At 57.5% G+C, this 16,176-nt stretch overlaps 2 protein-coding genes across 2 annotated transcripts; one reads left to right on the plus strand and one right to left on the minus strand.

Moving 5' to 3' along the window:
* Window positions 1–284: 284 nt before the first annotated feature.
* On the minus strand, window positions 285–4,006 carry ZNF296 (zinc finger protein 296). Its single transcript, XM_019426029.2, has 3 exons — window positions 3,603–4,006; window positions 3,239–3,388; window positions 285–1,359 (listed from the first exon to the last, which is right to left on the minus strand). The coding sequence occupies exons 1-3, from the start codon at window positions 3,898–3,900 to the stop codon at window positions 386–388; spliced, it is 1,422 nt and encodes a 473-aa protein (XP_019281574.2). The 5' UTR covers window positions 3,901–4,006; the 3' UTR covers window positions 285–385.
* GEMIN7 (gem nuclear organelle associated protein 7) lies at window positions 3,235–15,835 on the plus strand. Its single transcript, XM_019426032.2, is given in 4 exon segments — window positions 3,235–3,348; window positions 9,300–9,475; window positions 15,037–15,140; window positions 15,142–15,835. Coding segments are annotated over 3 exon segments (444 nt in total). The 5' UTR covers window positions 3,235–3,348; window positions 9,300–9,435; the 3' UTR covers window positions 15,442–15,835.
* The last annotated feature ends 341 nt before the right edge of the window (window positions 15,836–16,176 follow it).

A 16,176-nucleotide genomic window follows, 5' to 3' on the forward strand; every position in this document is an offset into this window, starting at 1 on the left:
GGCCTGGACCGGGCATGTGGAGGACAGGCCAGGACTTTGCCCAGGGCCCTCTGGTGACAGGTCCGGGCTTCTCCCCACCCTCGTCTCGGCCCCCGCCCTGGCCTCGCCCACACCGGGAACCGGGAGCACGGCTTTCTGTGCCAGTCTTGCTGTGCCTGGGGCACTGGGGGCTGGCCTTTCTCCTCACCCCCTCACTGCAAACCGGTCTGTCCAGCCGTCCACCCTAAAGAGGGAAGCCTCCCGCCCCGCCTCAGACACCCCAAGAAAGCCAGAGTCCAAACGTGTGTGTTCTAGGCGGGAGGTTTACTCGCAGCAGAGCCAAGGCCAAGGTCGACAAGCACAGTAACGGTGGTACCAGGGACCGCAGAGAGGGCGTTCCCGCGCCTCAGGCGTCCCCGGCCACCTCGGGGTGCTTCTGCCGCAGGTGTTTGTCCAGGGTGGCACGCAGGCCGAAGGGCACACAGCAGTGGGGACATTCGAAGCGGGTGCTGCCCGGCCCCAGGCCGTGCATGCGGCGGTGGCGGTTGAGCTTGCTGCTCTGGGCACAGGCGTAGGGACAGAGCTCGCAGGTGTAGGGCCGCTCGCCCGTGTGCGAGCGCCGGTGCACCGTCAGGTTGCTGCTGTTGGTGAAGTGCTTTCCACAGAACTCACAGCTGCCCCCGGGCCCGCGGCTCTTGACCGCCGGCTTTGGCAGCTTCTTGGGGGACGTCGGGCCCTTCGCAGGCTCAGTTCTCTGTTCCTTGGTGGTAGCTTCCCAACTGGCCCCGCCGGGGCCCACCTGCGCCCCACCACCGGGAGCCCCGGGTTCCTGGACCCCCGCCGTGGCGGCCGCTCCGGCGCTCTCGCCACTGCTGCGCAGGAGGGTGCGGGCCGGGGCCGCGGCGTGGGCCGCTGGCTCAGGAGGGGCGGCGGCGGAGGCCTGTTCTGGACTGGCTTTGGCCTTGCAGGGGCTCTGAGGCCGTGGCTGCCGGTGGGTCTTCTTGTGGCGGTTGAGCTTGCTACTCTGGGTACAGGTGTAGGGACACTGGTCACAGGCGTAGGGCCGCTCGCCTGTGTGCGAGCGCATGTGCACTTTGAGATTGCTGAAGGAGCTGAGGGTCTTCGCGCACACGGGGCAGGTGGGGCTCCGCCGCGGGGGGATGCCCGCCCGGGGGCCCTTGGCCTCGGCTTCCGGCTCCAGCACTGCCGACACGGCGGCGGCCACCTCTGCCAGGCCCAGCAGCGGGGCCTCTGGGGCCTCGGGTTCCGTCTGGTAGATGGACAGTCCGTGGTCCCACTGGGCGTGGCGCAGCAGTTTCCAGGCCCCTGAGAACTGTCTCCCGCAGCGGAAGCAGCCCAGGGCCTTGGGGTCCTGGCGTGCTGCAACGAGAAGGGCCCGGTGTTAGACGGGGCAAAGCGACAGTTGGAACTCGCACCTGCCAGGTGGACACCTTCCGCGGGAAAGGCTCCACTCCGGGGGCTGAGAAGGCCCGGTAAGGAAGGCAGGCAAGCACCCCGTCCTCCAGAAGCTGATGCTCAGAAGCGGGCGGGCAGGCGAGTAAGGAAAACCTGCGGAGTGGATGGTGCATACCTGAGGATTTTCTGTGTTTGAAAGCCTTCACCAGAAGTTAAAGCAGGGTGAGGGGTGGGGTGGGGAGGGCTGTTTTATGGGAGGGAGTCGGGAAGGGAGAACGGGCAAAGACCTTTCCCCAAGCTCACGAGCTTAGAAGGGTGGAGTTGGGGTTTCAACCCAGAAGCCTGGGGAGCGGGAGACAGATTTTCAAAAAAGATGCTCGGCTTAAATACAGCGTTTGATTACTGAGCGGGGTTCTGTGCCAGGCCCCAAGTTCACGGGTTCCATGCACGGTCTCCTGTTCCCTGCCTTACAGAAGAGGGGGCCGAGGAGGGAAGCGGCCACCTAGAAGTTGGGAGGGGTGGTCAGTGAGGTTCCCTCTCCCTCTGCGTGGACCCCAAATTAAGAGCCCTCCAAATTGGGTGTTTTCTCTAGACCCTCCAGGCACTATCAGTACTCTTCAAGTCCTAGACAGTCTTGGGCGGGGTGGCTTTCCTGACGCAACACCGGGTCAGGAGCACAGATGGGGGCTGGGGAGGGCCAGCCTCTCGTGTCCACCAACTAGTTCTTGGGCTCCCTAGCTGCGTGACCTTGGGCAAGAAACGCTCCTCTCTGGCCCTGTTCTCTCATTTGTTAGAACACGGGGATTCTAACCTTTGAGGGGTGTTGTGACGTTGAACGGAGAAGAACTGAAAGTCTTGGTCCACGTAAACCCTCAGTAAACATGAACTGCACTACACCCACGTGGCGGGAGTGCCCACGCTCCACCAAGTCCAAGCACCTGGGAGTGTTCCAGTGATCCCATCATAGCCCCTCCCTGGGCCACCAGGCCACCCTGCCGGCTTCAAGGCTTCAACTCTCGGGCTGATCCAGTCACAGCCCCTCCCTCCCCTCCCCCATCACAGAACCCCCCACCCCCACCCCCCAGGCCTGAATATAATTCTATTTCTCAAAAGTCCTAGGAGCACAATGGCCAGGGGATGAAAATTTGGAGGTTTAGATGCCCCCCCACAGCCTGTGATGACCAAAAGCTTCCCGCGAGTCTAGTACAACGTTAAGGGCTTTCATTCCCTTCTAAGAGGAGGAACCCAGGTGTCCAGACACCGAGGACCTGGCCCAAACCAGGGGCTTCCCAGCGGGCAGGGCTGGGAGATTCCATCAGAGAGGGAAGCCAGAAGCCCCTTCCTTGGCTCTGAGCAAATGCACCGGCACCTCAATCGGCACTAATAATGGGGTGGGAGGGGAGGGGGTGGTAATGCCGCACTTCCAGCCGGCCTCAGCCTCCCCTCCCCCAGGCCGCTGCCCTCCCCAGAGGTCCCCCTACTGCCACACTGGTCCGGCCACCTGGCCAGTTATTTCTGGCCAAGGGGAAGGAGAAGTGAAACCAGATTGGGGGTGTGTGTGTGGCAAATCCCCAGACCAGTCTTCAGGGGCTGGCCACACCCTGTGGGCGGCCCTCCTTCATGCCCAGCCCCTGCCCGCACGCCCCCCCCCCCCCCCCTCCACCCCCGCCACTAGTCCCAGCCCTAGGACAGGGCAGGCCCTGGCCACGCCTAGGCTGCACCCGATGGGGAGCGAGAAAGGGGAAGTAGTGCTCACTGCCCCGCCTGTCCAGTTCAGCCCCTTCTCCCACAGGAAGCCAGGCCCTTGAACTTGAGAGGGGGACTGCATCCCGGCTTGACTCACCTGAGCCCTGGCCGGGGCTGGGGCCTCTGAAAAGCTGACAGTCCAGCTTCTTGTGGTCCACGAAAGCAGTGATGGCTTCCAAAGGAAAGGTCTGCAGGCAGCGGCCGCAGGTCAACAGATCTGGGTGTTTGTCGGTCCAGGGCTGGCGGTCTGCTGGGAGGAAGCGGGTGGTAAGCGTCGGGTGGGGCCCGGATGGGGGCTGGGGGTTCCGAGGGAGAGGGAAACCCCGAAGGTCAGAAAGGGGGCTGGAGGCCAGGACCAAGCAAGGGAAATAAGGCCGGGGGGTCGGGGGTCGGTGCCCGGAGGAGGGCGTCCCACCCGAGTGAAGGGGGAGGGAGGCGGGGCAGGGGCAGGGGGCGCTCACCGCGAGGGTTGAGGATCAGCGGCGTCCACAGTGCCCACTGGTTCCGCGCGCCGAGGGCGTGGAGAGGGCTCCCGACGGGCACGGGGCCGGAGGAACGGCGGGGTTCGCCCTCGAACCGCCCCGGCGTGGGCACTTCCTTCGGGGAGAAGGGCCCCAGCCCCGGGGCCTGTAGGGGCCGCACGTCTGGCTCCGGCTTCATTTCGATGACGAGGTCCGGCATCTCCATCTCGTCGTCTGTGTTGGCGGCGGGCGCGGGGTCTACTCGGCGGGGCATGCAGCCGGCCTTGCGGCGGGACATGAGTCGAGGGCCGGGCGGGCTGGTGAGCGGGCGGGCGGAGGACGCGCGGGCCGTGCGCGCTCAGACCGAGGCGCTCAGGTGAGTGACTGCGGCGACCCGCCGCGAACTCTTACACGTGCTGGCCCGGCCCGTGGCTCCACCCACCGGGGCGGGACCTGGCGGGCGAGGACGGGGCGGCCCCGCAGGGGCCCGGGCGGCAGCCAAACTCGATCAAAGACGAGCCCACTGCATTTTCTTAGCGACCAAACCTTAACGACGCCGAGGTCACACGACCGTGCACACAAACGCCCATTCCTGATGCCTTTTTAGGACCGGTGAAACCGAGGCGCGGGGTGCCTACATGCACCCCCGAGAGAGAATACGGCGGGGGCCACGTTTCGGTCTATTCCATTAAATGCGTTACAATAAACACTCAGGGGGCAAACATTTATTGAGCACTTTGCACTAGATTCTGTTCTAAGTACTGAGGGTATAGCGGTGAACAGGACAGCCAATAATCTCCTCTCACGCAGTATATTTGTGGGGGGGAGACAGACTCTCAACCAGATAACTGTAAAACGGAGTGCCTTCCAGGCCGGCAAGTGCGATGGGGCCGAATAAAAAACTAGGAAGGGCTATAAAGGGGCAGGGTTGCCGGGGTGGGGGTGGGGGTGGGGCCTTGGTCGGTTTTCTACAGGGGAAGAGCGTGGGGCACTTGAGCCCCGAAGGAGGTGAGGGGGCCGGCCAGCCTTGTATGTTCCAGAATAACAAGGAAGGGGGGCAGGGCGTGGGGAGAGGCGTGGGTGATTGAGTTGCGTGAGAAACTGCCTTGGGGCCGAGGGGGTCTTGTGTCCACTTAAGGGCTTTGGATTTCTGAGACCAACGCCTGCGGCGGAGGGCTGGTTAAGGCGAGGAGGGTTGCGGTTATATACATCTACTCTGCTCCTAAACCTGGAATCACTATAAAAACCAAAGAAGCAACTGTCTTCACCTCCCTCCACGCGGGCCTCCTTGAACTTGCCTCCGCAAAGCAGCTCACTGCGATCACTGTTTGAAGTGGCATCAACACCCCGCCCCACCCTCCAACCCTTACAAGTTTCCTTTTCTTCCTGGCACCGGCCACATCATAATAACATAGACCTATCTGTTGACGGTCCTCTCTTCCCTCCCCACCCCCACCCAACACAAGCTCGCTGAGGTCAGGGGCCGGGGTCTGTCCTCCCCTGGGTCCCCAGCCCAGCTCTGAGTGAATTGCACATGCTAATGTCCCAGGAGCACTGCTCCGGGCCAGAGGGTTCCTCATATTGTTATTCAGGTCTGAGCTCAATCGTCCTCCGGAGAGCCCAGGGCCTCCCTGGCCACTGTATCTAAAGCATCTCCACCCTGCTCAAGGCCTTACAACCGTGACCTCCATCTGTCCTCACTTCTTCCCTGGGCCTCAGTTTCCCCATCTATTACCTAAAGGGGCTTCTTCACTGCCACCTCCTTTGACCACCCAACTAGAGAAGCTCCCCTGACTCTACCACCTGTTACCCCATTATCCTTATTTTATTCCTTTTGTATCACTCATCACAAGCCCTGCAGGATCTTGTTGATGTATTTGCTCAGGTATATCCTATTCTGCCCCTCCCGGCCCTCCAGGAATGTGGGTTCCAGAGGGCAAGAGTCAAATCGGCCTGGTTCACATAAATCCTGCTTCTTCATAGGTCGGTCAACAAATGGGTATTCAGCACATTCTCTTTTTCTTTCTTTCTTTCTTTCTTGTTTGTTTATTTATTTATTTTTTCAGAGCACAAGCTGGGGAGGGGCAGAGAGACGGAGAGACAGAATCCCAAGCAGGTTCCACACCATGGGTGCAGAGCCCCATGCAGGGCTGGAACTCACAAAATGTGAGAGAGATCATGGCCTGAGCCGAGCTCAAGAGACGGACGCTTAACGGACTGCGCCGCCCAGGCCCCTCCAGCACGTTCTTTCAACAGACCTCACAGAGGGGCTGTGTGCCAGGCACTCGGTCTTGGGGATCTGCTGGGCCCGTGAAGCCCCTGGCTTATGGAAAAAATGTGGAAGAAGTGAATTCCATCTGAGCCCCGGGCAGTGAGGTTCCTTGGCACTTAAAGCCAGACATTCCGTTTTTCAGGGCCTCAGTTTCCCCCTTTGTAAAACGGGGCGGCAGGGGGGACTGCTAGACAGAACCACCACCTCGGGGCCCGCTGCTGCCCTCTCCAAGCCTTTTTCCTGCCGTGTGGCTGCTCAAGGTTTCAAAGAGAGGAGCTGCGGTTTGGACTGCAGGTGAAGGGAAGGAGTGTGCACGTGTAGGGGGAGACCAAGCTCTGTCCTTAACTCAGCCCGGAGGAAGTCTCCTCCTCTCCGAACCTCAGTTTCTTCTTCCCTAAAGCGGGCATCCCGGACGCCCCCCACCTCGCAGGCGGGCGGATCAGATGGAAGCGATGGGCCCAGCCGCGGGGCGGGGTGGTGCGTGGGGCCGCGCTGGTTTCCGAGCCCGAGAGCCCGCCCGCCACCACGTGGGGCGGCGGCAGCGCGGGCGGAACCCAGGCTGGGCGGCTCGCGGCCCGCCCGGGCCTCTGCAGCTGGGGCGCCGGCGGAAGTGGGGGCGCCGGGCGCCGCGGACCTCGGTGAGTGCTTGGGTGTCGGTGGTGGGGCGCGAGCACGTTTCACTCCCTCTCCCCGGGCCTGGCCCCGGACGCCCGCCCGCGTGCGCGGCCGGGAGTGGCGGGAAGGGGCAGGTCCGCGCCTGCAACGCTGGCCGTGGGGACGTTGTGGTCCCCGGACGCCTGCATGGGGACTCCGGTCCGGAACGCAGCATCGGGGACGTTCCGGCGCCGGGGTTGGAGTGAGGGGCCCGGGCCGCTCAGAATGCTCTCTCTCCCTCGGGAAAATAACAACGACGACGACGGTAACAGTAACAACGGCAGCAGTTGTGACTCCCGCCTTGGCGGGACGGAATCGCTTGCCTGATCTGAGCCGGGAGGACACCCAGCCCAGGCAGAGTAGGGAATGGACGCCTGGGGGCCGGGAGGACCTACTTAGTATAAGAAAAGGCTAGCTGTGGGTGGCCAGGGCGGAATTGAAAGGAAACTGACCAGCCCAGGGGGCAGAGGGGAGGGGAAGTATTGCGTGCTTGAGGTTCCGACCCTCTCTGGAGGCTCCATTTTAACTGATTTGCATCCCACAGGGCCACCTCCGGGGTGTGTGTGGACCTGTCGGCACCTTGGTTAATTAGCGAAGGTCTGGGGTCTTCACTGTTAACCTGGTAACTTGCTATCCCTCCCCTGGCTACTGAAGGGTTCACTAAACGTCTGTCCCTTGAACTGATCCATTCCCGCTTTCTTGGAAGTCAGCACTGAGGCCCCAAGAAGGGAGGTCTGTGAATCTCCTGCCCTTCCTTGTCCGTGACCTAAGTGATGGGGTCTGGAGTCTTGACTGTGCAAGTCGTGGGGGGTGGGTTCGGCCATTTTTCTGAAATCTTTGGGCCAGAAACCCTTGGCTTGGAGGGTAAAGGATTCTGGGGCCTGGTCACCAGGGAGAAGGGATAATGCCTGCTTTTGCCTTCTTGGGGACACCCTACCTGACCTTTCTTAAACCAGCTTCTTATCAGGTCACACCTTGGTTCCAAGACCTCCAGTGGTGCGCTGACCCTGAAACAAATCTACCCTGCAGAGAGCAGGGGTGATGGCCCGGGTCTGTTGTCCAACCCAGGGCAACCTGGGTTCGCTCCCTTTTCCTGCCACTCACCAGCTTGCACCCAGTAAATGATTTGGCATCTCCCAGTGCCAGTTTCCTCTTCAGGAGAACGGGGATTACATGGTATGACCAAATCTCCGTTGGTTGTTTTATCTAGGGATCTCATGTGATTTGTGGCCATTTGCTTAATTCCCATCAGTACCGTGGGACGTCCTAGCCCTACAGACTAGGGTGTATCTCTTAAATCACTGGAGTGTTAACCTAGGTTGGGTGAAAGCCCTGGGGGCTGATGAGCCTTGGCTAAGCTTGGAGTGCGAAGGGCAGTGGTCAGATAAATTAGAAAGTGTGTATATCCCTTAATCCCATCTACAGCGGTAGTGGTCAAAGAAAGGAAATGGAGTCCTGAAACTGACATAATAGTGCGTGTTAACAGATCAAAAACGTGGGGCGCCTGGGTGGCTGGTTGAGCGTCCTGACTGTGGCTCAGGTCATGATCTCGCGGTTCGCGAGTTCGAGCCCCGCGTCGGGCTCTGTGCTGACGGCTCCGAGCCTGGAGCCTGCTTCAGATTCTGTGTCTGTCTGTCTCTCTCTCTCTCTCTCTCTCTCTCTCTCTCAAAAATAAATAAATAAGTAAAAACATTAAAAAAAAAACCCAACCCTCATCTGACCACTTTCCCCCACCCCCACGGCCCCCACCCTGTTCCAGGCACCATCATGCTCTGCCCGCCTGGGCCACCGAGGCACCTTCCTCACTGGGCTCCCTGCAGGGAGAAGGATCATGTGAAAATCAGTCAGGTCCTGTCCCTCCCCTGCTCAGAACCATCCCAAGGCTCTTGCCTCAAGAGTAGTGAGCCAAGCCCTCACCTCAGTCTTCGAGGCCCCTCCCTGCCGATCTGCCCCTGCTCCCACCTCCTCCACGCTGGCCTCCTTGCTTTGCCTCAGAGTCACCCTTCCCTGGGCTTTGTATTTGCTGTTCCCACTGACTGGAACGCTGTCCCCCCAGATGTGTCTACAGGACTCAGTTCCTTATTTCATGTAGGGCTGCTCAGATACAACACCCTTCCTGGCTGCCTATCTCTTGCCCCCTTCTTGGGCCAGGTGGCCCCTCTGGGCACCTGAGGCTCCTCCAGCCCTGCCGGCTCTGGGTAGGCATTGTCCAGAAACACGACTGTGTCACCCACTGGCCTGGGAGGGCGGTTTCCCTCACCACCCTGTCCCTGGCACCACCCCACGTGAGCTGGGCCCCCGAGCAGGCACTTGGATAATGTGGACGGGTGGATCCTTCCTTTCCCTTCAACAAATATTTGCTGAGCTGTGTCTGCGTAGGGAACAGACTGCAGGGTGGCGGTGGAGGCTGTGAAGGGGGACGGAGACGGTGGCTGGGGCGGGGGGGGGGGGGGGGGGAGGAGAGCGAGCGAACAGACTGCAGGGTGGCGGTGGAGGCTGTGAAGGGGGACGGAGACGGTGGCTGGGGCGGGGGGGGGGGGGGGGGGAGGAGAGCGAGCGGAGGTGAAAAGTTGCTGGATTCTGGATACCTTTCCGAAGGTGACTTTACCGCTGGGTTGAACGTGGGCGGCAGAGAAAGCCAGGGGGAGTCCCGGGTGCTGTGGGATGTCCCTTGTGTGATCGCCCATTGCCGCCTGAAAGGGTCTCCCCGAACCCTAGGAAGTCTGAGTCTTTTTTTTTTTTTTTTTTTCTTTTTCTGCTTCATTTTACAGATGAGGAAACCGAGCAGGGAGGCTGTTTGCAGAGCCGCGGTGACCTGTCCAGATCCCTCGTAGCGAATCCGGGAGGGCTAAGAACCACCCGTCTCCCCGAATCAACACCTTCCTATCCGCTGAGGGGGGTAAGCTAATGGCCCGCCTCCCGGTCTTGTGTGGCCTGGCAGCCAAGAGTGGGTTTTACCTTTTTTCCCCTCAGTTTACTTTATTACTTATTTTGAGAGACAGAGAGAGAGAGCACGAGCAGGGGAGGGGCAGAGAGAGGGGGAGAGAGAATCCCAAGCAGGCCCTGCCCTGTCAGCACGGAGCCCCACGCGGGGCTCGAACTTGAGAACGGTGAGATCACGACCTGAGCTGAAATCGAGAGCCGGGACGCTTAACCGACTGAGTCCCCCAAGTGCCAAGGTTTACTCTGGAAGTGCTTGGAAGACTTGGAGAAATTTTTGTGGTGCATGAAATGAGATCAAATTGAAATGTCAGTGTCCCAATAAGTGAGGTTTTAAGAACAGCCGTGTTGATTATTTTCGTGTCTGCCTGTGGCCGCTGTGTTGCAACTGTGACAACGTTGAGTAGTTGTGACAGACCCTATAGCCCACAGAGCCTACAGTATTCACCGTCAGGCCCCTTACAGAGAAAATGTGCCAACTTCTGCTAATAGGGATTCAATCTGGGTCAGCAGTAGGGGTGTCTGATCTGTAGGACGTAAAAGCCAGTCCCTGGGGAAGGTCTGGACCGGGACAGAAAGTCTGGGGAGTAGGGAAGGATAGGAGAGGACGTTCAGATTCCTGAGGGGGACATCTAACATTTTTAAGTTTAATTTAGTTTAATTTAATTTAATTTAAAGTAGGCTCCATACACAGCCCTGAGATCAAGAGCCTCATACTCTACCAATTGAGCCAGCCAGAGGCTCCGGGAGTCTAACATCTTTTAAGGGACACAGAAACATTACGATACGCCCCTGCCTTTTTGAAATTAGAATTTTAAAACTACTGGGGCGCCTGGAGGGCTCGTTCGATTAAGCATCCAACTCTTGATCTCGGCTCAGGTCATGACGTCAGGCTCATGGGTTCGAGCCCTACGTTGGGCTCCACACTGGGGTGGCAGCCTACTTAAAAAAAAAAAAAGAGTAGGCTCCATGCCCAATGTGGGTCTGGAACTCACGACCCTGAGATCAAGAGTCACATGCTCTACTGACTGAACCAGCCAGGCATCCCCCTGAAGCCTTTTGTGATGTTAATTCATTTATTTTTTTAATGTTTATTTATTTATTTGAGAGAGAGAGAGAGAGAGAGAGCACGCGCGTGCACCAGCATGGGGAGGGGCAGAGAGAGAGGGAGAGAGAGAATCTCAAACAGGCTCTGTGCCGTCAGTATAGAGCCCGATGTGGGGCTCGATCCCAAGAACCATGAAATCATGCCCTGATCCGAGGTCAAGAGTTGGACGCTCAACCCATCGAGCCACTCAGGCGCTCCTTTAAAGCCTTTTTTTTTTTTTAAAGTTATCCGTATATTACAGCACTTGGCTGGCTCGGTCAGTATGGGCTGCCACTCGATCTCAGAGTTGTAAGTTCCAGCCTCACGCCGAGTGCAGAGATCACTTTAAAAACAATAAAATCTTCTAGGGGCACCTGGGTGGCTCTATCCGTGGGGCGTCCAGCTTCAGCTCGGGTCATAATCCCGAGGCTCGTGGGTTCAAGCCCCGCATTGTGCCCTTTGCTATCGCTCAGCGTGGAGCCCACTTGGGATCCTCTGCCCCCCACTCTCGCTGCCCCTCCCCCACTAGGGTGCGCGCGCGCGCACTCTCTCCCTCTCTCAAAAATAAACAAACATTTAAAAAGTATTTAAAGATATAAATAAAATCTTTTAAAAGAAAAAGGCTTTATTGAGGTGTAATTCTCATACCATACTCTTCACCAACGGGGGACAGTTTTGGTCATCACAGCAGGGGGTAATGGTGTGTGGGCAGGGGTGCTACTGGCATCTAGTGGGTAGAGGCTAGGGCTGCTGCTAAAGTCCTACACCTATGCCCTGGACAGCCTGCCACACCACCACAGAGAACGATCCAGTCCCGGGTCGCCTGGATGGCTCTGCCGGTTAAACATCCGACTTCGTCTCAGGTCACGATCCCTCGGTCCGGGAGTTCCAGCCCCGCGTCGAGCTCTGTGCTGGCAGCTCGGAGCCTGGAGCCTGCTTCGGATGCTGTGTCTCCCTCGCTCTCTCTGCCCCTCCCCTGTTCATGCTCTGTCTCTCTCTCTCTCAAAGATGAATACACTTAAAAAAAAAAAAAAAAAAAAAGAACAATCCAGTCCCAAATATCGTCAATGTTGGGGAGAAACCCTCCTCTACGGCCTTGACCCGTTTGTCTGTGGCGTCCGTGCTCCCAAGGAGCTCACCGTTGAGCTGCAGAGACGGGAAGAGCTGAACAAGAAAAACGATCATCTTTTTTTTTTTTTTTTTAAATGTTTATTTTTGAGACAGAGGGAGACAGAGCGCGAGTGGGGGAGGGGCAGAGAGAGAGGGAGACACAGAATCTGAAACAGGCTCCAGGCTCTGCGCTGTCAGCACAGAGCCCGATGCGGGGCTCGAACCCACGAACCGTGAGATCGTGACCTGGGCCGAAGTCGGACGCTTAACCGACTGAGCCACCCAGGCGCCCCAAGGATCATCTTGATCTCCCCCGTACCGGGAGTGGCCCAGGGATGGGACACCATGTGCCTAAAATTTGTCACTTCTGTTAATCACCAGGCCCTGTCCAGCCTGGAAACTGTCCCTTGAAGTCACCCAGCTAAGCAGGCCTGGGAGCTCAATCTCCCCTCCATTCATTCAAGCAGGAACAATGTTTTAAGGAGCCTGGTCTCTGGGCCGCTGCCACACAGTGTTCCAGGAAGCTGGGGGTCAGCACCCGGGAGAAAGCAAGGTCACTGCCCACGGGGAGGGAGGCAGGCATCTAGCGGAGGAGAAGGGCCCTAGGCAGGACAATAAATATACAATATCACGTCAGAAGAGTCCTGCGCGCTACCAACGAGGCTGGTGAGGGCGTGGAAGAATGTGGGGTAGCGCAGAGAAGGCGGAGAGGAGATACAAGCAGAGGGGAACTTCAAGTGCAGGGGTCTGAGAGGGACTTCTGTGCCAGGCGCGCTCGCAGCCCAGCAAGGCAGCCAGAGGGGCTGGGCTAGAGAGGGAAGCTTGGCCCGCCACGAGGGTGCTGGCGGGGTCCGAAGCTCGAGCGGCCGTTGAGGGCTGTGGTGAGGACGTTGGCTTTGCCTCTGGGCGAGGCTGAAGCCAGGGGAAGGTTCTCGGCAGAGGAGGCATGTGACCTGACTCAGGTGTTAGATGGTAGGTGTTAGGTGCGAACGAGGTCCTTCTGGCTGTGCGTGGGGACAGACTTGCAGGTGGGGGGACGGTGAGAGTGGAAGCCAGGGCCCCGGGGGGAGTTGACTTCAGTAGCCCAGGAAGGAAGCGATGGGGGGGCAAGATGGGGGCAGGGGTGTCAGGCTGGGAATACGTACACAACAGTTGATCCTTGAACGGTGGGGGGTTTGAACTGCATCGGTGCACTTACACATGCATTTTTTTCAATAAATACAGTACAGTACTGTAAATGTATTTTCTCTTCCTTATGATTTTCTTCTTCTTTTTTTATGTTTATTTACTTATTTTGAAAGAGAGAGAGAGTGCGCGCGCCCACGACTAGGGGCGGGGCAGAGAGATAGGGAGAGAGAGAGAATCCCAAGTAGGCTCCGTACTGCTCAGGTCCTGAGCCAAGATCAAGAGTCAGATGTTTAACCAACTGAGCCACCCGGGTGCCCCATTTTGTTTGTTTGTTTGTTTGTTTATTTTATTAAAAACAAATTTTTTTTTAACGTTTATTTATCTTTGAGACAGAGAGAGACAGAGCATGAACGGGGGAGGGGCAGAGAGAGAGGGAAACACAGAATCTGAAACAGGCTCCAGGCTCTGAGCTGTCAGCACAGAGCCCGACGCGGGGCTCGAACTCACGGACTGTGAGATCATGACCTGAGCCGAAGTCGGACGCTTAACCGACCGAGCCACCCAGGCGCCCCTTTTGTTTTTTTTAATTTAAGTAGGCTCCATGCCCAACACGGAGCTTGAACTCACAACCCTGAGATCAGGAGTCGCATGCTCTCCCGACTGAGCCAGCCAGGTGCCCCCATTTTTTTTTTTTTTTTTAACGTAAGCTCTGTGCCCAAAGTGGGGGTCAAACTCTTGGCCCTGAGACCAAGAGTGACATACTCTACTGACTGAGCCAGCCCAGCACCCCAGGACCTTGTTATTTTTAAGGAACTCAGGCTCACTTTTTTGTAGAAGTCCCTCAATGTGAGCTTTCTCGTGATTGGATTTCAGTAATCCATATTTGGTAGGAATACCACGGAAGTGGTGCCCTGTCCTTCAGTGTATCACCTCAGAAGGCACATGGGGTCTTTTGTCCCTTTACTGCACATGATGGCTTTGATGCCTAAGTGAAGGTAGGGTCCACCAGATTCCTCCACTGTAAAGTTACCGTTGGGGCGCCTGGGTGGCTCAGCCGGTTAAGCGTCTGCCTTTGGCTCAGGTCATGATCTCGAGGTTTGAGAGTTCGAGCCCCGCATCGGGCTCTGTGCCGACCGCTCAGAGCCTGGAGCCTGCTTCGGATTCTGTGTCTCTCTCTCTCTCTCTCTCTCTGCCCTTCCCCCGCTCACACTCTGTCTCTCTCTCAAAAATAAATAAACATTAAACAAAATTAAAAAAAAATAAAGCTACTGTTTATTCTTTACAACAAATAAGTATTTTGTGAGGAAGTACTTGAAGATTGTGTAGATACACTAGACTTCATCCAACGCTCGTCTACAAATTTTAGTGTCCATTGGTGATTTTAGTTCCTTCCCTTATTTATTCTTTTATTTATTTATAATTAGCATGAAGTCATGAATTTCTGTTTTATTCAGTGGGTTATAATCTGTAACTGGCATTATTTTAACATTCACATCATTCCAGAGTTGGCCACTGGAAGCCCTTTCAAATTGGCTTTGGTGTAATTGGGAATTTATTTGGAAGAGAGCATTTCCTTATGGATGGGATGGGCTGTGCGTGAGGGAGGAAAGGAGGACCTTGTGAACGGTGGTACCAATTCCTGAGGAGGAGGTTACTGGCTGATTTTATTTATTTATTTTTGAGAGATGGGGCACCCGGGTGGCTCAATGGGTTAAGCGTCCGACTTTGGCTCAAGTCATGATCTGGCGGTTTGTGAGCTCGAGTTCCGCGTCGCCTCGGGCTCTGTGCTGACCGCTCAGAGCCCAGAGCCTGCTTCGGATTCTGTGTTCTCGCTCTCTCTCTGTCCCTCCCCTGCTCATGCACTGTCTCTCTCTGTCTCAAAAATAAAACATTAAAAAAAAGGTTTTTTTTATTATTTTTGAGAGAGAGTGCGAGAGCCGGGGAGGGGCAGAGAGAGGGAGAGAGAGAGAATCCTAAGCAGGCTCTGCGCTGTCTGCCCAGAGCCGGGTGTGGGGCTTGAACCCACGAACTGTGAGATCATGTCCTAAGCGGAAACCAAGAATCGGACCCTTAACGGACCGAGCCACCCAGGCACCCCCGCGGCCTTCTAAAGGGAGAAGCAGGAACTGGGTTTGGGACAAGTTGAGATGAGGTGGGGTAGACAAGCCCCTGCTCCCCGCCTCCCCCTTGTAGTCCCACCCTCCCTGTGTAATGGCTTCCCTCTGTTCCCCTTCACCCAACAGCCAGGATAATGCAGACTCCACCAGCCATTCCTGTGCCTGTGCTCCGGCTCCCCCGGGGCCCCGATGGCTTGAGCCGAGGCTTTGCCCCAGACGGACGCAGGGCCCCCCCCGAAGCCAGAGGTTCCTGGAAGCCCGGGATCTCCAGTAGGTCGAGAGTCTCGGGAATCCCGGGAACAGCAGGCCCGAGCCGCACTTCGGGAACGCTACCTCCGCAGCCTGCTGGCCATGGTGGGTCACCAGGTGAACTTCACACTGCACGAGGGTGTGCACGTGACCGCCCACTTCGGAGCCGCGGACCTGGACGTGGCCAATTTCTACGTGCTGCAGCTGCAGACGCCCATAGGCGTGCAGGCCGAGGCGCTGCTGCGGTGTAGTGACATTATTTCCTACACCTTCAAGCCGTGAGGACGTGACGGTGTTCACCTTTCTGCCCGAGGCCTGGCCGCAGTATCCCAGCCTCCAAATGTTCAGGAGCCCAGCACCCTGGGCCCCACAGGGTTTGGAACATCCTTGGAAATTTGAGCCGAGCGCCGGGCAACTCTGGCTTCTTGGGACCTGCGGAGTCCAGTCAGTAAAATTCTGCAACCTCAGGAGTTCTGGAGCCCGTTGGAAGGAATGCTCTGCCTCACAGGAATCTAAGCTCTTAAAACAGGGCCTCATGCCAGTTCCTGAAGACTGGGGGTTGGGGGCGGTTAACAAAGGGCGGCACATCGCAGAGTGGGAAATTGTCTGTTGAAGTTGCGATGTTCAGCCACCCTGGAGAAAGTCCCCTCTACTAAAGAACCCATTATTCCAGGAAGACTCCTGTTTTGTTTTGTTTTGTTTTGTTTTGTTTTGTTTAAATGTGCCACATAGGGATGGAACCGGATTTAGGAAATGGGAGGTTGACTATCCTGGTGGCCCTCGAGAAGAGGACACATCAAGGGGCCCACATCAAGGGGCGGGGAGGAACTGGGGGATAAAGGTGGAGATTGGGTTGGTCCTCACTCTCCCGGGGAGTGGCTGGAGCTACCTGAGCAGCGGGTTTGGGAGATTCAGATGCGGTTTCTTTTCTCGGGTGGGCGGGGGGGGGGGGGGGGGGTTGGGGGGTGTTCACCGCGAGGGGCGTGGTTCGCATTGGGTTGGTTACACGGTCGCCGG

Source organism: Panthera pardus, unplaced genomic scaffold (assembly GCF_024362965.1).
Source record: "Panthera pardus isolate Hobbes unplaced genomic scaffold, ASM2436296v1 HiC_scaffold_18, whole genome shotgun sequence".
NCBI lineage: Eukaryota > Metazoa > Chordata > Mammalia > Carnivora > Felidae > Panthera > Panthera pardus.